General features: G+C 52.5%; 1 protein-coding gene across 1 annotated transcript in view; it reads left to right on the top strand.

The window, feature by feature from the left end:
* Window positions 1-27,851, top strand: part of ITFG1 (integrin alpha FG-GAP repeat containing 1) — a 91,287-nt gene that overhangs the window by 62,276 nt on the left and 1,160 nt on the right. Inside the window, exons 11-17 of the mRNA XM_053914709.1 lie at window positions 2,907-3,057; window positions 4,474-4,582; window positions 10,232-10,275; window positions 15,836-15,914; window positions 24,586-24,710; window positions 25,268-25,350; window positions 26,331-26,448. Coding sequence (XP_053770684.1) covers window positions 2,907-3,057; window positions 4,474-4,582; window positions 10,232-10,275; window positions 15,836-15,914; window positions 24,586-24,710; window positions 25,268-25,350; window positions 26,331-26,448 — 709 coding nt within the window. The remainder of the gene's footprint in view (window positions 1-2,906; window positions 3,058-4,473; window positions 4,583-10,231; window positions 10,276-15,835; window positions 15,915-24,585; window positions 24,711-25,267; window positions 25,351-26,330; window positions 26,449-27,851) is intronic.

The raw sequence follows: 27,851 nt of genomic DNA, 5'->3' as shown, positions 1-27,851 counted from the left end.
TTGTAGTTTTAATTTCAGCTTCTCTAATGACTGATGATGTTTGACCATCTGTTAACGTGATCATTTGGCTCTCGTGTCTTTGTAGGTGGAGAGTCTGTTCAAGCCTTTGCCTACATTTTATTTGGGATATTTGGTTTCTTCTTATTGAGCTTCGAAAGTCATTTTTATACAAACGCTTTATTAGCTTGTGGTTTGCACATATTTTCTCTGACCTCTGGCTTGTCTTTTCTTCTCTGAACGTGTCTTTAAGGAGCAGAAGTGCCCGATTCTGAAAACGCCCCCTTTCTCGGTTTTCTTTCAGTGCCAGCTCAGAAGCCTTCGCCTAATTAAATCACAGAGATTTCCTTCTGTGCTTTCTCCTGGAATGCGTACAGTCCCACATTTTGTATTTGGGCCTTTCTATATGGTGCAACGTATGGGCCCAAGTTCGTTTTTTGGCAAATTGTTCCAGCACTGTTTATTGAAAAGGTTTCCTTTTTCTACACAACTGCCTTTGATATTCGGTGAAAACCAACTCCGCGTCTCGGTGGGTCCATTTCTTCTCTCCCCGTTCTGTTCCAATGACCTCTGCTCCGTATCCGCCACCGCACCCCGTGGTTTGATTAGTGTCAGCTTATAATGAGCAGTGAGTTCAGACGGTGTCAGTCCTCCAGCTTACTTTTTCCCAGCTTCATTTTGTCAGTTTCAGAATTGGGCATTTTCTATGAATTTTCTATGAGGATCAGTTTCTCAATTTCTGCAAAAAAAAGTACTAAGACTTTGATGAATATTACGTTGCATCTGTACATCGATGTGGGGCCCCTTGACATCCTAACGGTGTCGAGTCTTCTCACCCAGGGTGTGTGCGCGTGTGTGCACGCGTCCTTTTACTGGAGGCCCTTGCTTCCCAGCAGCCTGCCATAGTTCCCAGCGTATCGTCTCGTACATCTTCTATCAGACACCTAACTCGTTTTTTGATACTATTATCACTGGTACTTCCCTATTTCAATTTCCGATCGTTGTTTGCTAGCATATGGAAGTCCAGTCGACTTTTGTGTACTAATCTTGTGCTCTGCCACCTACCTCAACTTATTAATCCTAGTAGTATTTTTGGAGCTATTACGGGATTTCTGAAAAGGTGGTCAAATAATTTATCAGTAAAAACAGTTTCCTTCTTCCTTTCCAGTCTAGATACCTTTTGTGTTCCTTGCCTTTCCATGATGGGGGGAGCCTGTCGTACACTGTCAAGTGGAAGTGGCGAGAGCAGACACCCCGGCCGAGCCGGGACACAGGCCTCAGGAGGACAGCGTGGCTCTCACTGTGGGCGTGCTGTTCTCTATCGGGTCTCTGCAGATGCCCTGAGTCACGTGAGGAAGTTCCTTCTCTCCCTGGTTTGCTCGGAGTTTGGATCAGAGATGGATGTTTGATTTCATCGAACATTTTTTTACCTTTATTAAGGTGTTCATATGGTTTTCCTCTTTAGTTGATTAATCTAGTGAGTGATACTCATTTTAAAATATTAAAGCAATTTTGCCTTCCTGCAATAAACCCAGGTTGGTCATGATTTTTATCTTTTTTTTTATACGTGAAGTCTCCACTTTGCAGTGCGCTGGGTTCACTGAAACATGTTCATTTCAGGACCATTTCCTTTCTTCCCACGGTTCCCTGATAATCGTGAAGCAGGGACGTGGTTCCAAATCTCACAAGTTTTAGTAAAGCCTGTTGTGCAAAGCAAATTCTGATTTATTGCTGGGTTTGATTTATTAGAATTTTATTAAGTTTTGACATCTGTGTCCATGAGGAACATGGTGTACAGGAGCATGGTGACCTGTAATACCTGATTTTGATGCGCAGCGGGGCATCATGGGATGAGTCGGGAAGTATCTCTCCTGCGTGTTTTCTGAAGAGGTTGGGTAGAGTGTAATTTCCTCTCTAGATATTTGGTGGAATTCATCAATGAAGCCATCCAGGCCTGGATTTGGGGGGGGTTAAGAAGGTTTGAAAGTACAATTTCAGTTTCTCTATTTCCTCTCGAGTGAGCTTTGGTAGTTTGTGACTTCCAAGGAATTCGTTTCATACAACTCATTAATTATATTGGTGCAAAGTTTTTGGTCACATTGCCTTATTATTCCTTCAACGTCAGCAAAACCTGTAGTGACGTTACCTCTCTCGTTCCTGCTGTTTTCACTCTGTTTTCTCTCTTTGTGATGCTTTTAAAGGCTATTCTGGGTGAAGGTTTATCAATTTTAAAATTGTTTTTTGCAAAGAACCAGCTTTTGTTTTATTGATTTCCTATATTGTTTTTCTGTTCTCTACACTATTGCTTTCCTCTGTGTTATTATTTCCTTCCTTCTGCTTATTTCATATTTTATTGGCTCCTGTTTCCAGTTTTTTAAGGGAGAAACTGAGGTCACCAATGTGAGACCTTCCTTTTTTCGCCAAGTGTTGAGTGCTAGAAACGTCCCTAAGTGCCGCATTAGTTAGTGACACGCCGCCAGCCCTGCCGTGCTGCATCTGCCTCTCCCCTCAGCCCCAGGTCCTTGGCGTTCCCCTTGGCGTTCCCCCTTCTACACTCACATTACGCAGTGGTGTTTCCTTCAGCGTCCAAGTCCTCGGGCACTTTCCACATACCTCCACCACTGTTTTTGTTCCAGTTTCATGAGATGTAATTGGCAGAACGCTGTGTGAGCTGCACGATGCCGTGAGTTCTGCCCCTGTGTGCAGTGACGTGTCTGCTCTGGCAAGGTCACGTAGGGTCAGACACGTAACTACCACTCACGTAACCTCGTGTTTTCGTGGTTACGGTAAGAACATGAAAGCTCTACTCTCAGAGTGACTCCAAGGACACAGCACAGTGTTGTCACTGCAGACGGCACGGTGCATGTGGACATGTCCCACTGACCGCCTGCCTGTCCTTTGTCCCGCAGCAACCAGCAGGCCTTTCTGCTGGAGAACGTCCCTTGTACCAACGCGAGCTGTGAGGGGGCACGTCGCATGTTTAAGGTCTACTGGGAGCTGACGGACCTAAGTCAAGTCCGAGATGCCGTGGTCGCCACCTTCTTTGACATCTACGAAGATGTGAGTTCCCAGCTCTCCTGGGGGTGGAGTCTAATTGCTGCCCACCCCCATATCTCCTCCCCACCCTCTCTCTCTCCCTGCCCTCTGCAACCTCTCTCCCACCCCCACCCTGTTGGGCCAGAAAATGCAGATGAGGTCAGAAAAGCAGACGTGTTCATGGAAGAAAGCCCCTCCCGACGTTAGATGGCAGCAGGGACAAACCTGTTGCCACCCCTGGCCTCCGCCTCGTACTGTGCTCATTTAAGCCACCAGAGAGCCCTGCTCTGAGGCTGGCAGGTGTGTGGGGTCCCAGGAGACGAGGCACAGCCAGCAGGGAGCAGACCCTTGAACCTGCACAAGGTCACGAAGAGCAAGTTCGGTCTCTGTCTCAGCTTCGTGAGCCAGAGGCGGCGCCCGACGCCACACACTCTTGTGACTCTGTCTCCGGTGGCCGGTCCACCTCTCAGGGCCCCAGTTTCCTCCTTTCGACTATAAACCACCAGTTTGCGCTCAGAACAACGGGAAGTTCTGGTGTGAATGTGTTAAATCCGGAGTCAATGTAGCACAGTGCACCCTGTAAAGTAGCACGGTCACTTTAAAGTGAAATGCCCACGAGGGCCTTCCTGCCTCCCCCAATTCCATTTGTGCCTTACTTTCTGTAAGCTGCTGGTTCTCAATTACACGATTATTGCGGTCCTTGTTTTCCTGTCTCTCTGCTATCAGATCTCATTCTATTTCACTTTTTTTAGCCGTTTTCAAGCATAAAAGTAACTGGCAAAAACATCCGAAGGGTATTGACTACAAATCAATTTTTAATTTCCATACATAAAACACGTCCTAAGTGAAATTTAAAATTGTTTTTAAATCTCGGAAATAAATTCGCTATGAAAGAATCAAATAATGAATATTCTTAATATAAGAAGGGTTTTTATAAACTGATATTAGTCACCAAAAATTCCCTCCCGAGAAACAGAACATAGCCAGATTACAGAAAAAAGCCCAAGTGGCTAACACGAAAAACACAGCAAATGATCCACCTCGTTAAGAGTCGGCAGAATGGAGACTTAAGTGTGCGCTCCGTTCCCTCCGAAAACATTAGCGAAGCCCCCCCCCGCCCCGTTCTTGGGGGAAGAATGATGACAGGCAGAGGTCTCCTTTTCTCCGGGTCTGGAAATATTCGGAAGTCCCTGTCATAGGCCTTTAAAATTTCATGCAAACACGACGGGAAGGAAATACCCCAAATTCTCTCCAGAGACTGAATTACCAGTGTTTTCCATTTTATTTGTATTTTGCTATTCAAGGCCTTCCGCCTTTTGAGTGGTATGTTTGTTTTGGACGTCGCGTTGGGTGAGGACGGGCGCGTCCCCGCACAGACAGCCTGTGCTCCCGCTCCCCCCCGGCCGCGCGGCCCTCACCGCTCCGTTTCTGTCTCCTCAGGGCATCTTGGACATCATGGTGCTCAGCGAAGGGCACACAAGGAGCAATTTCGCCATCCACGCGTTAAAAAATAACTTTGAAGCAGATGCCTATTTTGTTAAGGTCATCGGTGAGTGTTTGCTTTCTGTTTTGTTATTGGTATTAACGTTCCCCCGTGTGGTCTCTCTGTCAGTGCGAATGTTCCAAAGTGAAGACACACCCTGCGTGACCTGCGGGCAGCTCTGCAGGTCGGGAATCAGCGTCAGCACAGTGCTGGCGTCCCGTACCCAGACTCGGTTCCAACAGGGATGGTCTTCCTCCTGGCCCGGGGTCATGACCAGCAGCGCCCTTGATGCTCTGTTTTCCAGCCCCGTTACCCAGCTCGGGTCCTGCGCTCTCTGCAGAAACCCCGCTGCGTGGGCAGCACTGTGCGGCCCTCGGTGCCTCGCCCTGGGAAGCATGTGGGGTTGACTTGCACCGCCATGTTAACCTTGGCCTTGGCCCTCTGGCCATCTTGATGACCACTGGCTTCTTCCACCGTAACGCACGCCTCCCCACCCCCCACCCCCGCTGTGATTGATTGGTGTTTGGTGGAGATGGACTCCAGCGTTGCTTCAATGTCCTCTTCCCCATGGAGCCTCTGCCCCAGGGTCCCCCGGCAGCCCCCGCCTGCACCAGCCTTCCACCTGGTGCTTGTCAGAGAGTCCCCTCCACATTGTTAGTTGGCTTTCCACCCTGAGAGGGCCCTTTCTTTCCCATTCCTGTGCTCCTTTATCGGTATAGACCTGTGTATTTGTGTTTTATTTAATAAACAAAACCATTTCTTTTAGTGCTGCAGTTGTCCCCAGTGGGCAGTAGGAAGTGTCCCTCCAGGCGACGTGTCCCCTATCTCTGTGACACATGCTGCAAGCAGGTGTTGCAGACCCCTCCGGCCCCTCCCGTGCCCTGGGTCCAGAGTCTCACCTTTCTCCCAGGAGCCCCGGCCCCTTTCAGTGGAGGGTGGTCTTTAGAAGCCAAGTTCTGGGTTCTCTGTGTTCTGGTTGCTGCCGGGTTGCCATTTCTTCCAGGTGCTCTCGGCGGGCAGAGCTAGGAAACCCAGGCCCGGCCTCCCAGAACCACAGCGCACAGCTGCGCACAGCTGTCACTGTCACCGCATTGCACAGAAAAGCACAAACTCACGGCGTGGCCTCCACCTCTAAGCCAGCACGTTTCAGAGTTCTTCTTAGTCTTTCTGCGTAGGCCTCTCCTCTAGCAGCCAGGCCGACCCCCGTTTTCCACAATGTACCTAGTGATTTATGTGCTCACCGTTCCCTGTTCCCACCCGTGCCGGCTGGCCCCTCCGCCTGACACGCAAACCAGGACTGCAGGAACAGTGCCTGCAGCCACACACGGCCCTGCTCAGGACGAGGTCAAGTTCTCTGGAGAATTAAGTCGTGAGATGGGAAGCACCACATCTGAGCTTCTTCTCGGAAGGGTCCCGAGTTGGGAAATGACAGGCGAGCGTGGTCAGCCATGCGGTGATGACAGCGGACGTTCTGTGACACGTCACAGGGTTCCTTCTACTGTTCTGAGTTGTGTATTTGAAAAAGTCCATGTACAAAGTTTGAGAAACCAGAGCATCTCTGGAGCCTCCGTGGCCTGTAGCTTGTAGCCCAGGTCGGGACGGGGCTGCTGGGCAACACCGCCAGCTGGGTGACTGTGGCCCGGGAAGCTCAGACCCAGACGCCGACGCCGCCTCAGTGCAGGAGGCTTTAGTCTTAGGAAACAAGGTAGCTTTGCACGAACGCTGTTAACATAAATATTAATAACATGCTTCACAGAAAGGTCATGGGAAATGAGATACCAATTTAAAGCGATCATTTGGGGAAATGACCTTCCAGCTGCTTTGAGATGCCCTCCCGCCCTTCCCTTCCATCACTGGTGTTCGCCTGGACTCGCGCAGCTGCCGCTGTGCTGGTGCCCTGTCCGAGCCGGTGCCGGCGCCCAGAGCAGACTGCGCTCTAGAACTAATAAAGGGTCTTAGTGGCGAGATCGGCTGGGAGGGAGGCCTTGTTTCACACAGGGTGGTTGGGTGTGACATTTGCTTTGTATCCACGTGTCTTAAAGAAACAGGAACTAAAGGCATTTTCAGAGAACAAATTCGGACAGTCCCATAAGAGGCCACTTCATCCCCTATGCTGCTGCTGCTGCTGCTGCTCCCCCCTCCCTCTCCTCCCCCCTCCTCCCCCCTCCCCCTCCCAGGCCGGCCAGGCTTCTGCTCGATGATTGCTATTAAGTAGCCACCTGAGTCACAAAGCCAGAAGGCAAGGTTTTACACTTTGGGAACACCTGGGCCGTAATGTGTCGTTTTCCCACAGAATGGTCACATCCTAAGCACTGTCATTTTAATGAAAACTAATGAATTGCCCATCCCATTAGTCAAGTTTTAAACTAATTTAATCTGCTAATAACCAGTAATTCACATAGCTCATTAATTATTTTAATTACAGTTTTTCATTTAACTCTGAGTAGCCTAAGTTTTCATATTTCATTAATCCTTCTAAAACAGCTTTGGTTTTAAAATCCTGGAGTATTAGAAATTACTGCTTAGACCAGTTTATTTGAAAGGGTATTATAAAATGTAATATAGATCTATATGGAATTCTTAATATTACAAATACTAATAATTTACAAACATTTATGAAATGGTTAAATCCTTAAGTGTCTAAAAATCAGACTGCATTCCAGCCGACACCAGCGAGTTGGTGGGAAGACAGTCTTTGACACTTGTTGAGAGAGAGACAGACAGACAGACAGACACACAGACACACAGACACTGATGGAAGCCGAGAAAACTGCCCCTGCCCCTGCCCTGAGAAGTCCGCAGGTGGCCGCGCAGAGAGCAGGGAGCGGCCGGGTCCCCCGTCCCGCGGGCGTCTCTGGGCGTCTGTGCATCTGCACGCCTGCCTGCTGTGCTCAGGGCTCGGGGAGGAGAACGTCTACGCCGCTGTGGCCGGCGGCGCTGTCTGTGAATCCTGGGAGGTGAGCTCTATCACCGACGACAGCGACGCCGTCTGCCTGGGAGCGCGGCAGCCAGGGGCTTTTCTGACGTGGGCCCAGAGGGTGGGGGTTTATGCCGATGGATTTCCCTGCAGAAATCACGCTCCCGCGCCGATGGGACAGACTGCTGGTGCCTTTCGCTCGTTCGTAAGCTGCGTTGTACGGAGTCCTAAAGCAGCTGGCATCTCAGGCGGCATTTGCACAAGTGTCATAAGAGTCAGCCCCTTTCTGGCTCCGGTCACCACGTGAATCTCAGAGCTTTGCTCCTTTTTTACTGTCAAAACGTAGTTGGGCATCTGCTTTGTTCTGTTTCCTGGTCGCAAAACAAAGCAGCCTGTGGCAGAACCTTTCTGATTTCATCACTCAAGGGAAGAAGGCATGTCAGCCGGTGGGTCCCTTTTCCTTTCTGCTGGGAAACTAACTGCGGATCCCAGCAGGATTTAATGACAAAGACAAAGCTAAAAGGAAAACTTTGCTCTCCCACAGCGCCCCGTATGGAGGGCCGCGTAATTGCTGAAAGCGCCGCAGACTTTTTTCTGCCTCGTGTGGGACAGGCCTCGCCTGCCCCGTCCTCCACACCTGTCCCTGGAGAAAGGTCACGTTTTTCTGTGGGTGAGATGACCGTTCCGCACTAGGAACAGGTTAGCCTTCCTAACAGCCTTTGGGAGTTCTGAATGCCCAATTAAACAGTATTATCGAGAAGAACATTCATCAAGTTCAAGCATTAACATCATTCCTTCTTGAATCTTACAAAACCAGGGAAATGCATGTTCTGTTTGTATTATGTAGCTGTCTCTTTTTAAAAGGCATGTGTGTGTAGTAGACACCCATGACAAATGTATGATATGCACGTAAGTGCGGTGCATTTAAATCTTACCACTTTCATCCTATGGCTACAAATGAAACTTCAAACTTGACAGAGGAAGTCTTGTAGAAATCAAAAATAGATACAAGATACAAGCAAATTTTTCGCTTGCTGTATACAAAATAAAAGAGACTATTATGTAATTTTGAGTAAATATTCTCAACTATGCTAAACTAGACACAGACATTCTCCCTTGTACGGAAAATAAAATAATCCAATGGTTCATTGATTTCCCATCTCCCATATAAGTAGGATAATGTGTTTTTTAAATGAGCCAGTGCCTAGTGGCCACATGGTCTTTCAAAGAATTCCATTTGCTTTGCGACCTTGAGTGATGTACTGGCCAAGTTTTCGCTTCCTCTTCTGGGGAAGGGGGCGGCGCAGGGCCCCTGGACTCACCGCCCAGGCACACTCACTGTGAGGACGAAGGAGGAGCCTGTGTGAAGGCAGAGTCACGTGTTCACTTAGCACGGCCCGGGAAAGAGTTCCGCTAAAGCGCTGTGCACACCAAAGCTTCAGGGTGAACCCCAGAAATAATTCTGTTCCTAGGAATTCTGCTTTCTATGAATTCACTCCTCTGGGCGCCTCCCAGAGCTGGAGCCATCCAGGGTTGGCAGTATGGCGAGTGGCCTCTTCCCCTCCGCACGACGTCCTCGCGGTCCACCCGTGGACGGGCACGTGGCGGGACTGCTTTCCTGGCGGGAGCTGAGGAGTGGTTCCTGGTGCGTGAGGACCACGCTGCGTGTCGCCCTCGGGGGCTTGCTCCTGCGCCTCGGGTCCTGTGAGCAGCAGGCGCTGCCTGTGGTCTTGGCCGGAATCGTCCTGATCGCTAACGGTGTCGCTCGTCTTTTCACGAGCTTTGTCTCTTTATTTCCTTTGGAGAAGTGCCTGTTCAGGTTTTTTGCCCATTTTTAATTGATTGTCTTTTTATTGTTGAAGTATAAGAGTTCTTCATATTATTTGGGTCATGGCCAAATGTAATTTTTATGTTACAGTTAAAGTCTAACCTCCTTTTCCTCCAAGGAGCCAATTACCCTGGGCCATTGATTGAAGCCCGTCTGTCTCCTGCCTTAACAAGCACTCGCTGAGCAAACACGCTGGCTTAGGCCCTGGGAAAATGGTAAAAATGCTGCAGAGCGCACACACGTTACAGACACAGACTTGTGAGCAAATAATGGCTGTTCAGCAAAATAATGGTTTAATGGAGGTTTATGAAGATCATTTTGGTGCAAGTGGAAAGAAATACTAATGTCTGCCTAGAGCTAACCCCCTCCCCCAAAAAAACAACCAACCAAAACCTTAAGAATAAGAGTAAGAACCAGTCACTGTCCCAGGATAAAAAACCTAACACCAAAAGCTGTTTTGCGAGTGTAGAACACTTCACTGTTTCTTCATTTGTGTCTGATGTAAACATTGAAGTGATTACGTTGACGTATCCGGTGGGGATGAGCAGCTGTCTCCGTCTGTGGTGAATGGCCCTTTCTGAGGGCCTGTGTCCCGTGGACCCTGCCCAAGCGACTTCTCTCAGAACGCATGCGACGCGCCCTCGCCGTGGGCTCCGAGCACGCCCACGGTCCCCCTTCCCGTGGGCGTTTGCGCTGACGGACGTTCCTCCCTGGTCCTGAAGCAGCTCGTGCGTCCTCAGCGAGTCTTCAGCGCCCATTGACGATAACACAGGGCGTTTACTCGCACTCCACGTCTGCTGCTGACAGCTTCTGAGATGCCGGAGTAAAGTGAGCGACAGATCCGGTTGACCCGGGGCTAGAGAAGTGCGACTGGCTTCTGTTGGCCGGTCGTAGGGGACACAGCACGCGTTTACGCACAGGCTGAGGCTGTCCCCGCGATAACCAACTGCCTCTCCTCCCTTTCCCACAGTGCTCAGCGGCCTCTGCTCGAACGACTGCCCGCGGAAGATAACGGTGAGTAACTGCCCATGGCCACACCGGCCACGGTCAAATCATCCCTCCGTGGGGTCCGTGGGGGCACCTGTTGGTGCTTGAGAGAAGCTCACTGGGGTCAGGGGCCTTTCCTAAAGCGTCTGCCCCCTCAAGGGTCACCTCCCGTAGCCTCTGCTCATACCCTTGGGAAATGGCCACCCCCCATCATTTCCACACGTGTGTGCCGCTCCGTCAGCCTTACCTGCTGACCTTCAATGCCCCCCACACTAGACTGTCACCCCTGGGGATCAAGAACCTGCCATCTTTGTACACCGGCACATAGCACAGGGTCCAACTTATGAATTTTTCAATGAATTTTTGGACAGTCTTAATATTGACTTGCTGTCTAATGGAACGTTTCAGTGAAATATGATAAAATGTGAGAATAATTTGGCTTAGTCTTCGAAATTGCCTGTTTGTGTAAATTGTAAGAATGTTACTTTATACTTGAAAGCGTGTGTGTGTGTGCGTGTGTATCCCTGCTTGAGTCCTCATAGTAACCCTTGTTTTTTAAGGAATTACCCCCCATTTAAAGATGAGGAAACAGAGGCCCAGGGAAGTGGAATTGTCTAGAGACACAGGGCTATTAAGTAGTGGAGCGAGAACACAAAGCGAGGTGTTCCAATCACAGCCCTGTATTTTTGCCCCCCGTCACCCGCCCCCCACCACGTAGGCACTGCACTGATCCCATGGAATGTGTGGTGGGGAGCTTCCCCGACCTCCGACGTGTGGGAGCGGACCCTGACCCAGAGGCCTGCAGGCGGAGGGTTCAGACTTACCTGGGGAAGGGCAGAGCTGAAGTCGCAGGGAGTGCACAGGACTCACCGCAGGAGGAGTGGCCGGTGACATGAGGGGAGCTCTGGAGCCAGAACGGGTCTCTGACGACAGCCGCAATTCCAGCGGAGGGCTAGGCCCTGTGGCCAGGCCTCGTGGCCCAGTACTGAGCCGTCACTGCGTGAGGGCTGTCCCTGGGAAGGGGTTCTGGTGACACAGTCCAGCCCCCTTAGACTGAGAACAGCTTCGAGGTGCAAAGCCAGCCGTGAGCTGTCAGCAGCCGGTGCTGGGAGCGGATCAGGGACTGAGGGCCTCGGGCGACCCTGCAGGGGAAGTCTGGCCGCCACGTCACCATGTCCACTCTGAGTGCGTGCGTGTGCCCGGCCAGCCTGTCCGCCCTCCTGGCACTATGCAAATGCCATGGACAGGGGGGACTGGGAGCCGGGGGAGGCGGATGGAATCGAGTCTGTTTTAAGAATTCCGGGTGTAGATGTGATTCATCAGAGGCAGATTAACTCACTGATCTGGGCATTGTTGGCCCGGTTTGTGAAATACTTGGGCCCTTTGCCCCTCCTCCCAGCCCTCACCACCCACACCCCGCCAAGGGGCTCTTCACTGCACGGTAGGTAGAGAACTTGGAAGTTCACATCGAGCCCACTCGTCTGGCCCACAAGTTCCAGCGGAAATTTGAGAGTCAAGGCTATAGTCCAGGCAGGTGGCACGTCCACGATCAGCAGCGCTCCCTCCTCCTCTGAAAATAAAGCCACTTCTGTTGTGTGAAGGACAGAATCTTTAGGAAGTCACAGGAGTCCCCCCAGGCAGAGCTGTTCTCCGGGCTCTCCCACAGGTGGCGCCCCGCCTCCCTTCACCTGTTGATTACTTCCCGCGGAGTTCAGACCGCATGGAACAGCCCTTCACATGTATCACCTTCCGTCCCCACTGATGCCACAGATGATGATTTGGCGACAACCCGAAAGCAGCAAATGCACACCGCGCTGTCCCAGCCTTCCCTTTGTCAATGGATGCCCGCTCGTGAAATCCCTACTTCACGGCGAAGGGGGGGTTCTTCATATTGCTTTGACAGCGTGACGGAAAGTGTCACAGGAGCCGTGACCCAGTGTGGGACCTCGGGGCGGGTGGGGGGGGGGGGGAACGCTCACTCGTAGGCGGCTCTTTAGCGCCGGCATTCGGCATTCATTCGCGAGTTGAGTTCCTGCGGACAGTACGCTTCCACCCGGCACAGGCGGCCTGTCTGATTCAGCTACCTGGCCAAATGCAACCCTGTGCTCGCCCAGCGGCCCCCCCCCCCCCCCGTATTTGCTCCAACCCCTGTGCTCCCCGGCATTTCCAGAGGAAGACCCGCAGCCCTGTACGTAGGCCCCACGCTGACCCGTGCTGTGCCACCGCGGTGTCGCAGCCTCACGCGGACTCCGGCATCTCCCCCCGCGCCGTGTTTCTGGTGTCTTTCAGGGCTCTCCGACTTCCTGCTGGTGACTTCCTGCTGGCGGAAGTTTGGGGCACTTGTCTTCTCTGGTGCTCTCTAAGCCTCCAGGCCTGTGGTTTCAGGTCTGCTGTCAATTTGGGGGAAATCTCATGTTACTTCAAATACTGCTTTCATTCCTTCCTTTCCTTTCCTCCCGCTGGTCCCACGACACCCGTGTCGCGCCTTTGGGCGTTGACTCCCACTTCTCGGTGCTCTGGTTTGTCTTTTCGTTAGTTCTCTTCGTTGGAAGTTCCTTCTGCTGCCCCTTCAAGCTCCCTGATTCTTTCCTCTGCTGTGTCCAGTCTGTCGATGAGCCCATCCAAAGCATTCGTTTCTGTTAGTTTTAATTTCTACCGTTTCCTTTTGATCCTTAGAGTGTCCATGGCTCTGCTTACGTTAACAGCCTGTTCTTGCACGCCGCCCACTGTCCTCCATCCGAGCCCTTCACACGCTGATCCTGATTGTTCTCAATTCCTGGAGTGACGGTTCCAGCGTCGCTCTGCATTGGCGTCCAGTTCTGATGTCTGCTTTGTTTAGTCAGACTATTTCCTGCCCTCTGACGTGCCTTAATTTTTTTTTCTTAAAGCTGGACAGACCGTGTTGAGGGAAAGACACTAAGGCAGAGAGCCTCTGCGATGAGGGCGTAAGTCTGTCTGGCTGAGAGCCAGGCTGTGTCTCGGTTACTGCGGCTGCTTCCAGGGGCAGCGTTCGCCTGGTGTCTTCCTGTCCGACCCTTGCTTCTGTGTCTCCCCGAAGGAAGGAACGGGCTCTGAGCCCCTCCTGCAGCCCGCCCCTCCCCCTCTGCCGCTCCAGCCGTGCCCCCCGTTCCTTCGGGGAGTTTCAGGCCCTCGGCCCCTCTATGAGGCTCTTCACGTCTTCTCAGCTCCTCCCGGACTTTATCTTGCCGTTTGTGTACTGACTCCTCCCCGGTTTGTTTGGCTGGGACATTCCCTCCGAATCATCTTAAGCCGTCCCCTGTGACCCAGCACGCCCCACGGGCCCTCGCATGTGAGATACCCCACGCCTGCTGCTCCGCGTAAGACAGCTCCCCTCTCCAAGGGTCTTCTCTGTCTCTGCCTCTGTCACTCAGAAGTTAAAACTGGCTTCTAGGTTCTTGTGTAGGCTGTTGAGTACTGAGAGAGCTGCATTTTCTGGTGTGTTCCACAGTTCTGCCCCTACACACACTGCCTTGATTCCCTGCACTTCACTTACACACCTGTGTGACTGACAGCCTCACGCTTGCCCTTAAGAGGAAAAGGTCATGCTGTTGTATTTCCAGTAAAGGATGAAAACAGAGAACGCTGACGTCACAATAGAATAGGCCGGTGATTGTCACCTGCTGTGCCCCCGGAGTTTCTAAAACATGCAGTGCCAACTACTTAGTCAGGGGCACTGAGCCCTTTGTCCTTAGATTGTCACATTAAAAAAATGACAACAGCCAACACAAAATAGCCATCCGATTTGAAAGAATCGAAATTGTACTTTTTTATTGGATGGGCAAAAAATACATGTTTTGGTGTGCCCCAGAATTTTAGTAATTGGCCTATGTGCGCCATGAGGTCCAAACAGTTGAAAATCGCTGGTATAGGCCATGTGAAAACAGTTACACAAGTAATTTAAAAATCATACCTTTTAGAGCTAAATAAATTAAAATACATCTAAACATTGCAGATTATATCCCACAATTCAGAAAGCTCCTTAATAATTCCTACTCAGATCTTTCCCTGCCTTTCCTCTTTGCGAAATCCCCATCCAGTGGCTCCGTTCCCGCCCTTTGTCTGTGCTGGCTGACGAGGGGGCGTTGCCGCTGTGAGAAGACGCCGGCTCCACTGACAGCAGCTGAGGAGGAGAGGTGTTGCCCTGTCTTTCCAGTGCTCAACCCAGTTCGTGGTTTTATTCTCTCGTGTTCATCCATTCTGGTTGTCATGCAGAGGTTTAGATGGCACTGTATACTCTTGCAAAGTACCAACTCTTTTAAAGACTTTACTTATTTTTAGAGAGAGGGGAAGGGAAGGAGGAAGAGAAGGAGAGAAACACTGGTTGGTTGCCTCTTGCGAGCACCCCATCTGGGACCAACCTGCAACCCAGGCACGTGCCCCGAGCAGGAAGCGAACTGGCAACCTTTCACTTTGTGGAAGGACCTCAACCAGCTGAGCCACCACCGGTCAGGGCGCAAGCTGCCGAATCTCATACAACGCACCAAGTGTAGTCCCAGTAGACCAATGGCTCGTAAAGGGGGTCCCCAGGCCCCCGGCATCGGACTCTCGGGCTCTGTTCACTGTCTTTAGGGTCTTCATTTCTCTATCTCTCAGACGGGGCCATCTTCAGTTTTGTGGATTCTTTCCCCACAACCTGAGTCTACTGCTGAGCCGCCGCAGTGTGTTTTTCACTTGTTACCGCGCTCTGGAAGGGCGGGGGGTGCGTGCACAATTTCCATCTCTTTAGTGACACTTTTTTGGTGAGACGTGGTCCTCAGTTTCCTTCGGTTCCGCAGACGTGACACCCTGTCATGCTCTGAATATCTGGGCAGCGGTAGAGCCCGGTTAAAGGTCTGGCCTGCTAGCCAGACCCCGGGGGCTCCGCGGGCCAACCCCTCTGGACTACCTTTTCCCCCTTGTGTGGCCCATGCCTTTGTGTGTGTGTGTGTGTGTGTGTGTGTGTGTGTGTGTGTGTGGTGGGTTTTGTTGTTGTTGAAAACCGGACATCCTAAATAACGCGTTAGCCTGGGACACGCTCTCCGGGACCTGTTGTCGCTGGTGAATGTCGCTGCTGACTGTCGCTGCTGTTCATTCGGTGGCCTTGCCTGACCGGTGGGGTGGGCCTGCCCTGTGCACTCAGCTCAGGGCCGGCAGTGGATGCAGAGGGGTGTCCGTCAGTGACCGATGTGTCTTTGTGTGGGAACGGGCAGGCGCACAGGTGGGGCCTGCGAGAACCCCAGGCCTTGTCAGCGCTCTGTTCGAAGCCCTCCTTTGAACTTCTCATTTGCATTTTTCCTTCTAACCTTTGGTTCGCCCGGCTGGTAGCACAGCCCCGGGCAGCTTCAACATATATGATTGCTACAGATTGTTTCTAACAAACAGGCCAGTTTGATGGGGCTGTTCACTGGGGCTCTCGGTCTGGCCAAATGGTACTTGTCAGGGGGTGCAGGACCGGCCAGTGGGGACAGCTCTCTGGGGAGAGCTGCTTAACATATCCGCCCCTCTGTGACAGACAAGTTCGTCTTAGCAACCCCCCCTAAAGTGACCCCCTCCCTTTCTAAGGCCTAACTGTTCCTTTCCGTTCCAGCCCTTTGGCGTAAATCAGCCTGGACCGTACATCATGTACACGACCGTAGATGCAAATGGGTACCTGAAAAACGGGTCAGGTAAGGCATCGAGGCGCCTGCCGTCGGCACACTGACAGGGTGACACACTGACTGGGTGGCAGCAACCAGCGTGTTCTCTCGCCCTTCATAAGCCCCCTTTCATATGAGACCTAGTCTCTCTGTAGGCCGACATCGGCGGCTTACATAAGCTCCTCATGACAAATACATTGACATTAATTCCTCTTGTGCCCTATTGTGATGGAGCCAAATCATTATCCTGCTTTTCAGCTGACATGACAGACTGAGAAATTACTTGAGTTACCTTGATCAAACTGTGAAGTGGCAAATTAGTTACCAAAGCTCATCTGAGGAGCAGAAGTGAAAATGAGGAATCAATCCACAACCTAAACTAACCCTAGTTTCCTCCTAGTAGAGTAGAAGCTGGGATGTTACATAGAATATTACCCAGACTTTGTTTTGGTGTATGATCATGAAGAAAAAATCTGGTTATATTCTTGAATAAATAATAAAGGGAAGTGCAATCCAGACAAAAAGGAAATGAGACTAAGCAAAGGATTGTGCTTTTGGCAGATGGCTCCCAGCCTGCGACGAGACCCAGTCACAGCAAACACAGCGGTGACCGTCTCGGCCCCTAAGCCAGGGCCCTCACGGGTTAACTCGCTTCTCTGAGACGCCTGGAGTCCTGACCGAGAACGAGGACAGACAGACTCGCTTTTACTCTCTGTTTTTATGGACCCAACATAAGGGAGAACCGTTTCGTGGCCGTTCTTACTCTATGTAGTGACCCGACATAAACACACCGGAGTGAGTTCCCTTCGTGGCCGACCACACATTCAGCCTCTCGGTCCCAGCGCTGCTTCCGCCCAGAGCGCGCCCTGGAGACTCAAGGGGAACCTGGTGGGCCGGTCGCAGTCAAACGCCTCACACGCAGTGTCAGTGGGGGCACGTGGGGGAAGTAAGGCTGTAGACAACCTGAACAATTATATCTTTACACTTTAATGTGGGTACATGTTGAACCATACCAAAAATTCCAGGACTAGATGGTATTACCTTTTTTTAGCTTGAGCAAAGATTAACTGGGCATATTTTTGTGTCAAAAAACATAAATTGACAACAAAAGAAAATGGAAGGAGTCATAACACCCTCCTGGAATAGGCACAACGTTGTTTTTATCTGAAAGAACGAATTTCTGCGAGAGGAATCGCCCCTCAGCTTAATCTCAGTCAACTAAAGAGCCGCCAGGGACAGCGACATCAGCAGATTGGGGGAGGTGGGGGGCGGGCCTAGCTTGGGAAATGAAGAAAGGGGAAGGGGGGAGGGTGCGGAACAGTTCTGAGCATAGCCGATAGATTCTGTTTCTATAACTACAAAAACTGAATGATTGAATGAATGAATGAATTACAAAACATACAGGAAGTCTGAGAAACTCTAAGAAAGTTGGCAAATTATTCAGCTGCTCAGCCATTAGAAATCCTATCTGCACAGATGTAAATGAGTCAAAGACATATTCTGAAAATTCAAAGAAAGAAAATTAGAAATTATAGCGCCGACAAGAACGGAGGATTTGCTTCATGAAATCCTGTTTACACACTGATTTCTAGTATAATATTCCAGTCAATGTAGGCCCCAATACTGAGGGGAAACTGCTGCATAACAGCTCTGGGAACGGAGGGGTGGGGGGAGAATGTAATTTGTCTATTCTGTGGTCTTTGCTAGCAAATGTTTTGTCTTCCACAACTCGATATAAATAATTCAACAGTCCTGCCTACTGTGCAAGTATATTTGTTGCAAAAGAATGTGACTTTTTTTAAATCTCATTCATCGCTCAGCAGTACCACGGACGCGCTCCTTCTCATCCCCTTCGTCTTACTTTGGAGAATGTAACTCTTTGCAGTGTCCCCGTTGTCCTTGGGCGCCAGCCGTGCTCACGTGAGCCGAGGGGAGCCGCTCCGCGCTCCGGGGAGGGCTGAGGCCCCCCCGGATGCACTGGGCGTGCAGGGCGGTCTCAGGGGACGTACTCGGCCCCCGCTGAGCACGGGAGCGGGAGCAGGGAAATGCCGAGCATGGCGTTCCCAGGCACGCTTGTGTAAGAGATGGCCCTGCAGCGGTGGGCTGCAAGTCTCAACTGAAAGAGTAGTATTTGAAGCAAAAATACATTCTGCGTCTCCTTAATTAATTTTTTACCACTTCCTACTAAATTCATGAGAGCACAGGATCAGGTAGAGTCAGATAAGTGAACTCAGAGAACAGAGGTGCCGACTTAATTAGAAATTATATTTTTAGCGCTTACTCATAGGCATGTGCTTTCTGAGGCGAGTTCTACCCTGAAATAGCTTCTCCAGTTTGACTCTCTCATGCGGTCTCTCCGTGATTAACCTGGCCTTTCCAGCCCAAGAGAACAAGAGAACCAGAGGCCACGAAACCACTGAGGGGTACAGACACGCAATCGGACTGCGCCCGCCCCCCACGGCGCCTCGCAGCGCCCCACGCCGCTCCTGCGAGACCCACACCACTTTCTCAAAAGATGGGAAAATACGGACCCGTGGGAAAGTCGCAGAACTCGTCTGCGTGGACGCCACAGAGGAAAACGTGGGCTCTTTGATCTTTCAGCGAGTTTCAGGCGTGAAAGTATTTTCTTACTCTGGCCACATTAACTGGAGTTTCCTTATTAACCGTATATTTTTTAAAATTGAAATAAAACGGCTTTGGCTGAAAGGCAGATTACTAATATAAAAATCGCAACTCTGATGTTGTCGTATACATAATAGATGAGAATTATATCCTAAAATCCATCAATCTTATCTACAGAGGGGAAAGTCCAAAACCCTTCAAATCCAACAGTACGCAGTAAGAAAACTATCACCACCCCCAAGCTGTAAGCATTAAAGGGTCACTTTGGGAACCCTGAAGTAATTTCCGTAGTGTTGAGGGGAACTCTAGGGCCCCGGACAGGGTTCCCGTCGGTCTCAGTCATGTGCTCCAGTGCTTCTGCGCGACTCGGCGGTGGCCCGGGATTGAGTGGAGTCGTCATTCTTCCCACAAAATATGTGCTATTTTTTAAATTTTAGTGAGCAACTTACTAACCATTATATTCTACCTAATTACTTACTTATGTACATTCACAAAAAGTAATTGAGAATATGAATCCTACTGAATTTATTTCAAGAGTTCATATTCTTAAAACTCAATAAGCAATCCGAAATAGGCCTGGTTGCCCATCTCTTGGCAAAGTTCCCAGCGGAATATTGATACTAGCAAACCGAGTTCCATAGCACAGTGAAGGTCACACCCCACAGTGGAGCGGGATTTACACCAGCGGTGCAAGGGCGGTCCAGCACCCACCGAAGAGTCGGTGTGACCTATCCCAGCAGCAGAGCCCAGGGTAGAAGCAAATGGTCGTCTCAATAGTGCAGAAAGCACCCTGGGCAAAGTCAGTATCCGTTTGTGATAAAACCTGTCACCCAAGTGCAAACAGAAGGGACATGTCTCAGTGTGACAAAGGCCACACGTGACAGGCCCACGGCCAACATCGGCCTCAGCGGTGAGAAGCTGGAAGCCTCTCCTCTGAGATCAGCACCAGGACGAGGAGGCCACCGTCACCACCTCTATCCCACAGAGCCCTGCAAGTCCTCTCCACGGCAATCACATGAGGAAGAGGAGGGAAAGACGTCAGATCGGAGAGGAAGAAGTGAAACTGTCACTGTTGTAAAGCAGAGGGAAGGAAGGAGGAGAGAGATGGCAGACCTCCTTTTGACAAGTTCAGTGTTGGGGACATCTGGTTTCTGGTCCAGCATGCTAAGGACTTGGAAGTCATACCTCCATCCTCACCCCACCCCCCCCAAAAAAAGGCGAACAAAAGGAAAATCAACACTTCTTGGACCCATCAGAGAGTGAAGGTGCAGCGCCATCCACTGCCCTCAAGCGGAAGATAGGTGGACCCAAAGCGCCCGCTGGCCACACCTGACCTCGGCTGGGCTGCCACCGGGACCCTCACGGGGCAGCGACTCGTGGCTGGAGGGCAGGTCTGACACCAGTTTCCGAGACTAAGGGCTCGGTGGGGTTTTACCTCTAAGAACCACACCGGGTTCTCGGAGCTGGGTCTGCGGAAAACTCCCTGGCTGCTGTCGGGGAGGGACAGTGAGCGCCTCAAACCTCCTGGGGCCGCTTCTCTCCTTACCAGAGGGCAAGTTTCTCCACCCAGGCCTGCGCAGCCTGGCTTTCCCAGGGCCCGGCTGGCTGGAGGGAGCGAACACCCAGCTCCGGCCCCTCTGGTCGTCCTGGCTCACCTGTGGTGTGGCACCTGTGAAGTCATATCCTGGGGTCACAGGCTCAGTGAGAGGCTGAGACCTAATCACTGGATTACAGAACACTTACCCCCTTTTCCACCCCATCACTCCAGCTCCTGCGTGAGGACGGGGGTGACAGCGGAGTGGGGCTCAGGCCCAACTGAAGAAGGAGTCGCTGAGGAAACCCCAGGAGAAGAGACAAAGACAGGGACACTAGAGGACATTTCCGCTTCTGGCACCTGCAGCCACGGCAGCCCGTGCAGGAGCTAACCCGGAGCCGTAACCATAACACCTGTGTACCGTGGTTCCTTTTCCTCGATGACATCGTGCCCGGCTTTTAACCAAAAATTACCAGCACGCTAAAAGGAAAAAAGGTGGTTTGAGTAGACAAATGTCAGCTATGACGAGAGATTTTGGAACTGGGAGACCAGGCACTTGGAACAACTGGTCAGTATTAAGAGAGTTAGAGAGAGCCTCCTGTCCACGGCTGCCGCTCCAGCCAACCTCCGGGAGGGGTGACTGGCCATGTGGAAAGCACGAGGTGCCTCTGCGGGCTACGTTTGGGACACCACGTCATCGCCCCCAGGTCTGCCTGGGCTCGCCAGCACGGGACAGCTGCGTGCTTCGTGCACGTTTGTTTCAAATCACACGTTTGGTAAAAATAACCCACCGGACACTGGGACTACAGAAGCCCCCTCTCGCTCTGGCTTCGTGCAGTGGCTGTGCGTCTTTCCCCGCTTCAGAACCGAGCGCCCGTTGGTCTGCACACAGGGTGGGCCACTCTCCAGCCGGGGAAATCAGGTGCTCGAAGGCCCAGCCCACCTGTCCACTTAGCTCCTCTCTGCCGCAGTTACCGTATGAACCGTGAATTCCACTGCTGGGTACACTCCCACGCGAAACGAAGACATGCCACCCCGACACTAGCAGCACCATTCAGGACAGCTAAGAAGTCTAAGAGCCGGACATCCACCCGCTGGTGCATGGGCACGCAGCATGCGGCCCAGCCTCCCAACGGACCCATCAGGGAGAAAATGAGGAAACACGCTGTGACCTGGGTGGACCTCGTAAACCGTTACCCCAGTGTGAGAAGCCAGGCACAGAAGGCTGCGCCTTGTGCGGTTCCGTCTGTGTGGAATGTCCAGAGTAGGCAGATGCACAGGGAGAGGAATGGAGGGGCGAGGGGCGGCTTCCCGGAGCCGAGGGAGGAGGAAATGGGCAGGGTGCTAATGCGTAGGGGTGCCTTTGGGGTGATGAGTGGGTTCTGCAGTTCATGGTGACTGCTCAAATCACTGAGCGGTGCACTTCACGGGGGCAGTTTGCGGCACGTGAATTACACACCAATTTAACAGAAACCACTCTCCTTCTAATCTGCCCCTGGGAAGCAGGCTGGCAGGTAAAGCTTAAGCCAGGTTCCACACTTCTGGTGTGTCCAAAGAGAGACTAGAAAAGCTTCCATGAGAAATTAGCGTTACACTGTTTTTCAGGAACTAACATCAAGTTAAAATTCATCCTTAAGAAACACAAAATACGAGGAATGATTATATAGTAATCAGAATAACAACTAACATCTGCCTAGTGCTTTGCCGTTTCAAAGCGCAGGAAACGTGAAGGGTCACGGCCGTGATCGCCCCACGGCGCCCGGGCCGGAGCTGGCGGTGTAGTTCTGATGCTCCGGCCGGCGGAGGAGCCGGCTGTGCTGTCCTGCGGCTGTAGCTCTGAGCATCTGCGGGCCGAGGCTCGTCTCCTTTCTTCTCCGAGTAAAAGACAGACAGTGCAGCCAGAAACTCCCGCTCTTTGGTGGACTTTGTGTGACGAGGACATCTAATTGGTAGACATTAGCGACGAGCACTGTCACATTGGATAACACAGATTATTGCCCCAAGTTGGTCATTGTTCTCGCTAGGAAGATTTTAATAGCTGCATCAGAGACTTACTCTGTTAGCAATTAAAACAGACCAGCAGCAAAGGACAGCAAGTGATAATGCGTTTCAAATTTTTTAATTTTATCATTTATTGAAACCTTTGAACCCACTATTTTAATAGAATCTTAAACATTCTTGATGACTGTGTTGCGAGACCGGAGCGCGTCAGCACCTGGAAAGGCCTCCTTGTTCCCTCCCCCTCCGGGAACAGTCCTGTCTCGGGCCCACGGTGAGCAAAGGACACCTGGATCAGGGGACACGTCTCTCTCCCAGGCAGAGGCCCAGGCAGACCTGGCAGTGCATCGGCAGCAGCCTGACCTCTGGCAGCCGGAAGACTAGAAACAGGCCGTCGCCAAGCACATGCCAGCTAGTAAGAGGGGACGACAGGCCCAGGCGCTTCACGTCAGAGGCCATGTGACGAAACGGACTCTACGCTAACCCTGTTTACGAAGCCCTGTTCCTTTCGGGGCCTCGACTTGAGTTGTGCCAACCTCTCCCACTCACGCAGTTACCCAGCTTGCCGGTCCCAAACCTGCAGACTCCCCTCACTGAGAAAGCAGCAGGGACTCCCCCTGACGCTCTCCTGCTGCGGTCTTACAGGGGGCACAGTTTAAAGCACATACCCAGGACACCGTGCCCCTTTCAGCGCCCCTACGGGGGAGAGAGCGGCCCTAAAACTTGCACTCCGCCAGTTAACTGCCTGGGATGAGCGGGGAGCCTGAGCCGGCTCTCCTGAGGGTCCCAGAGAGCCCGCACCGGAGGGCTGTCTTTCTTAACGCTCGCGTCCTGTGCGGATGTGATCGGATCAGAGACAGGGCCACAAGCTAAACCAGCCTCATTGCCCAGAGTGGCTTAAATGGCCCAGGCTTCAGGTACCGAAAGGGAACATCACAAAGGGGGCCCACAGCCGTGAGATGTGGCCCCACGGCCTGGGCTTACAAAATCCGCAGGTGGCCGTGTGAATGGGGCCACTGCATATAAAATGTTACAGCCACCCAGGTCAGTCCCTGGGGTCCCACAAACACCCAGACCCAAACAGCTGAAGAAATGAGCGGCGCACACAGCAGAGGGTTACCCTGTGTCACTGAAGTCCTTTTTATAGAGCAGGCAGACACTCTCTCCACCTGAAAAGGGACCACGGTCAGCGATGGAGGGTGTGGGGTTTGAAATCAGGCTTCGAAACCAACACCCCGCCCCCCCAGCACCACCCCCCCCATCATTTAGCAGCTGTGTGCTTTGGGTCAAGCTGCTTGACCTCGGTTTCCTCCTCGAGGCGGGAGGTGACGGCACACCCCACGCGCCTGGCCGTCGGCACCGTGATGAGACTGGACGCGCCGTGGCGCCTCCCCGACTGCCGGTTTTCCCCGTTGCTCGGAGGCGTCTGTGATGGCTGCCCCTCGCCCTCCCTGGCTGCCCTCCACTCCCTTTAATTGCTGTCAGGGCAGCTTCGCCTGAGAGCCGTCAGCCTGAGAGTAGCAGACGCTGCTCAGACCGTCTTCTCCCAAGAAGAGGCTTTATATGAAACGTCGGTGGTTTGGCAGGGCCTTTCCTCCCATTTCTGTAGAGGTGACTGTTGTCCCCCAAGCCAGGGCAGTAGCTGCGGAAACTCTCCTGTCGCCGGGCGGAGACTGGCGGAAGGGATAACAAAATGTGGCGCAACATTAGGGAGAGGAGCAGTCTGAAAGCAGTAACCTAGTCCTCTACCTTAACAAACTAGAAAAAGAAAAGCAAACTAAACCCCGTCTAGCAGAAGGCAAGAAATGAGAGGAAATAAGTCGGGAATGAGAAAAACAGTAAGATAGTTCTTTTAAAGATTAACAACATTTACAAACCCTTAGCTAAGCTAACAAAGAAAACTTAAATTACTAAAACACAGAATGGAAGCAGGGACCACTCTCAACCTTACAGACTTACAAAAGGGAAACTGCACAAGTGACCAGCAGGCACACGCATCCCAGCATCCTTAGAAGTTAGGGGAACGCACATAAAGCAAAGTGACGTTAGACAGCCGCAGCGAGATGCCGCTTCGCAGCCCCGAGAACACTGTGGTCAGAGAGGCGAGAAGACCAGCCCTCTCTGCCACTGCGGGGGCGGGCGGGGGCGCTCCTCGTCAGGAGACCGTCCACGGCGCGGCCGGGCTCCGTGCACCGCCAGTGCAGGCCCCTGCGCAGAGGACGCTGGGGCTACGTCCCCACGGCTGGGAAGCCGGGCTTCTCGGGGACAGTGGACATGCTCTGAACGTCGGTGTGGTTATGGGTCAGCAGCTTTGTCGCCTATGCAAAACCAGCCGGCCGTGCACCTCTCCTGGGTGGTGGTTACCGTGTGTGGGGTGTATCTCGATGGCGCTGTGTTCTTTAAAAAGCAAATCATCAATGAACCAGACATCCTGTCTCACATTTCTGTCCTTGAAGAATAAGCTCTGGCACCTGTTAACATTGTGTCACTTTGCTATTTGACAAGAGCGACGTTTCTGAACATGTCTCTTCTTTTTTGTCACCGCAGCGGGACAGCTCAGCCAGTCGGCGCACCTGGCCCTCCAGCTGCCGTACAGTGTGCTCGGCTTAGGCCGAAGCGCGAACTTCCTTGACCATCTTTACGTCGGTATTCCCCGTCCATCCGGAGAGAAGGTGAGTCTAGATATATTTTGTTTACAGTTAATCTATATTTTAATATTTACCCGTCAAGCATCTGAATTCAATGGTTTGAATTCAATGGACTTGAGTGGCAGTAATTCAAATATTTGTATTCCCTTTGAAGAACCGAGAAAACTGACCGGTAGTGCCCTTTACCCCAAGTAAGGGCGCTCGTCCGCCACCCCTCCCGAAACCTCGTGACCCCCACCGCCCTCTCTCACTGCCTCGAGGGCCGGGCCGGGCCGTTTTGTGTGCTCTGGGCTCGGCACCTGCGCGGAGCGGAGCTCTGTGAGCGGCCGCTGCTGCAGCGGGGAGTTCCAGGAGTGTTTGCTGAATTAATGAGTCCAAGAGACAGGAGAAACCCTTCCCTGAAAGGATGAAACAAATAAACGCCGCCGGGCACGGGGGCCTGTTTGGGACCTGTCACCTGTAGATTCAGTGTAACCCCTGCCCGGGGCTTCAGGAGGCCCAAAGGGGGCCGGTCTTTTCCTTGCCGACGCGGAGCCTAAATGTAGCGCGCCGGTGACCAGTGTGCGCCCCTGCTTTTGCAGGCCGTGCGGAAGCAGGAGTGGACGGCCATCATCCCGAACTCCCAGCTCATCGTGATCCCCTTCCCTCACAGCGTCCCTCGGAGGTAACGCAACATGTTTGGTTTCTTACTCGGAATTTCTGGGGAGCTCTGTAACGGCTTTCTTCCGCGATCTCAACATTCTTCGTGTTTCTCTTGCTCTTTCTGAAAAATGTTCTTTTCAAATTTGTGTACATAATACAAAAACAAATTGATTTTAGTCTGAGGTGTGGTCTGAGATTTAGTGACTAGAGACTAACTTACAGATCAATAAACTTTAATTACCCCAAAGTCAGTCCACTGCTACTTGCCACCGCTCAGAGTGAGCTTGCCTTTGTTAAACTTCTGAGACGAAAACAGAACTGACTCCTCTAGAGCCACCGGCAGCCCGGTGCCCAGCTGTGGGCTCTCCGGGCTTCGCACGGGTGCCAGGTTGCCGGCCGCTGCAGGAGAAGGCCTGGGTCACCGCGCCCGAGTCTGCCCGTTGCCACTGGCGCGGACAGACTCAGCGTGGGCTGGTGAGAAGTCTCCCATGGGTGTCGTGACGGGACCCTGCACCATGCCACACAAGCCCCGGAAGGTCCACACAGGCCCCCCTGCGCCTGCCCGGACGTGTGGCTGTGCTGGTCGGTCGCGGTGCGCATGTGAGCAGAGGCCGGAGAGAGAAGATACAGAAATCTTAGCAGAACCATGCGGCCCCCTGCCCGTAGGGTTTGAGGTTCCGAATCTAGCAAGTCAGGCAAGATGTGAAGACAGTGTCCTCACTCGGTCCACAGTGCCCTCGATAAGCGCACCTAAGAACAACTCTCCCCGGGTCAAAGAGCAGTGTCTCAGCATCTCATCAGGAGATGTGCTCTTCCCGTTCGCTGAGCAAACCTGAACTCTGCAGGACCGCCTCTGTTCTTGGCTCTGCGAGAATTTAATTGCTTTTGTTCTATTTCTAATGAATGGATGGATGGGTGAATGGCTTCGATGAATGGATTGATGGAGACACTCTTTGATCTCAGTGAAAACTGCAATTTCAACTCTTCCCATCCCGCCCGCAGCTGGAGTGCCAAGCTGTACCTCACGCCCAGCAACATCGTGCTCCTGACGGCCATCGCGCTGGTCGGCGTCTGCGCCTGCATCCTGGCCGTCATCGGCGCCCTGCACTGGCAGGAGAAGGTCTGCTCGCGAGGGGCCGCTGCAGGGCGGGTGGGGGGGGGGGGGGCGGGGATTCCTGTGGGGTCTTCTGATCCGCCGCACCCCAATCGTGGCCGACACGGTTGAGGTTCTGATTTTTCAGGTTCCGCCCACGATGTTGTCTAACTGATGGCCGTTTCTTTTATCCCCTCAAGTTACTATGTCTCCTAGCAATTCATGCAAATCACAGGAGGAGACCGTTCATTTCAAAGTGGTCGTGGCTGTACAATAGTTGTAGAGTGACCACCCCCAGTCTCCAGGTCCACGGAAAATCTTAATGAGAGAGGGGAGGGGTGTGGGTGGAGGTGGAAGAGAGTATGGGGGGATAAATGGTGATGGAAAAATAAATTTTTTTAACTCCAAAAGGAAAGAAAAGGAAACCTGAATTAGAAACAATTTCCTAACGGCCTGGAAAAGAAACGATCACTTAGTCAAGGAGCGTGCTCGTCACCCCGAGAGAGCCCCAGGGACTGTCCCTGGGACGGCGGCCCCTCCAGGGAGGCAGCGCTCAGGGTCCAGGCGGGGAGTGGCCGAGGGGACACATCTTTTCTGTCTGTCCACTGTTCTTTGCAGTGGACTGGTTTCTGGGCTGTAGTGTGAGCCCTCAATAATGGAAAAGGAAGCTCCAAAAGCGTCCGTGTTTGTACGACGCTGACGAGGAGAAACGCTGGCATCGCAACCGGGTCGGCAGTTTAGATGTAAACGGCAAGGGCTGGCTCCTGGTTGCACGTGCGTGTAAAGCACAGGACCAGCAGGCTCCCACCCTGCTGTCCGGAAAGGGCCGCCTCCTGTCACGGAGGGGCCTCCCTCGCCGCCCCCACTCTGGGTCGGCCTGCGTCACCGTCCTTTATAGCTGCGACAGCAGGCTGGCGGCGTTGCCTTGGCTCGCTATGGAAAAGAGAGCTCGCCACTCGTTCTGACAGACGTTGGCAGGTTTGTCTCCGAAACTGCCGCCCCTTTCAGGTCCACACCGGGATGAAGGGACACACCCGGGTCATTTCAGAACCCATGAGAGGGGGGACCCGGGCCTCTCGGGCTTGCGTCCCAAGTGTGAGAGCCGGTCTGCAACCTCCCCTCGCTCTCGCCCTGAACCAGGGACTTAGATTTGATAGATTTGTCAGGGGATCCGGTTGCAGTGGGAGCCCCGTGGGCTCCACTGCCCCCACGTGGGGCTCTCGTCCTGCCGCTGGATCCACTTGCACCTTCGCTTCGGGCCGCACACCTGCCAGGGCCTCCTCTCTCTGGTGCCCTGCCAGCCACCCCCCGTCCCTGAAGCTCCCCCACCTGCAGCCATCGTGGCGGGGACACCTCTGCCGGACCCCTGGCCGGCCCCTAAACTGGGGTTCAATAGCTTTGTCTCTCTTCCTTCTTACTTATTCACAAGA

The sequence above is a fragment of the Desmodus rotundus genome, chromosome 12 (assembly GCF_022682495.2).
Source record: "Desmodus rotundus isolate HL8 chromosome 12, HLdesRot8A.1, whole genome shotgun sequence".
Lineage (NCBI taxonomy): Eukaryota > Metazoa > Chordata > Mammalia > Chiroptera > Phyllostomidae > Desmodus > Desmodus rotundus.
Note: the sequence above shows the minus strand (reverse complement) of the source record. Positions and strands in the feature narration are given on the sequence as shown.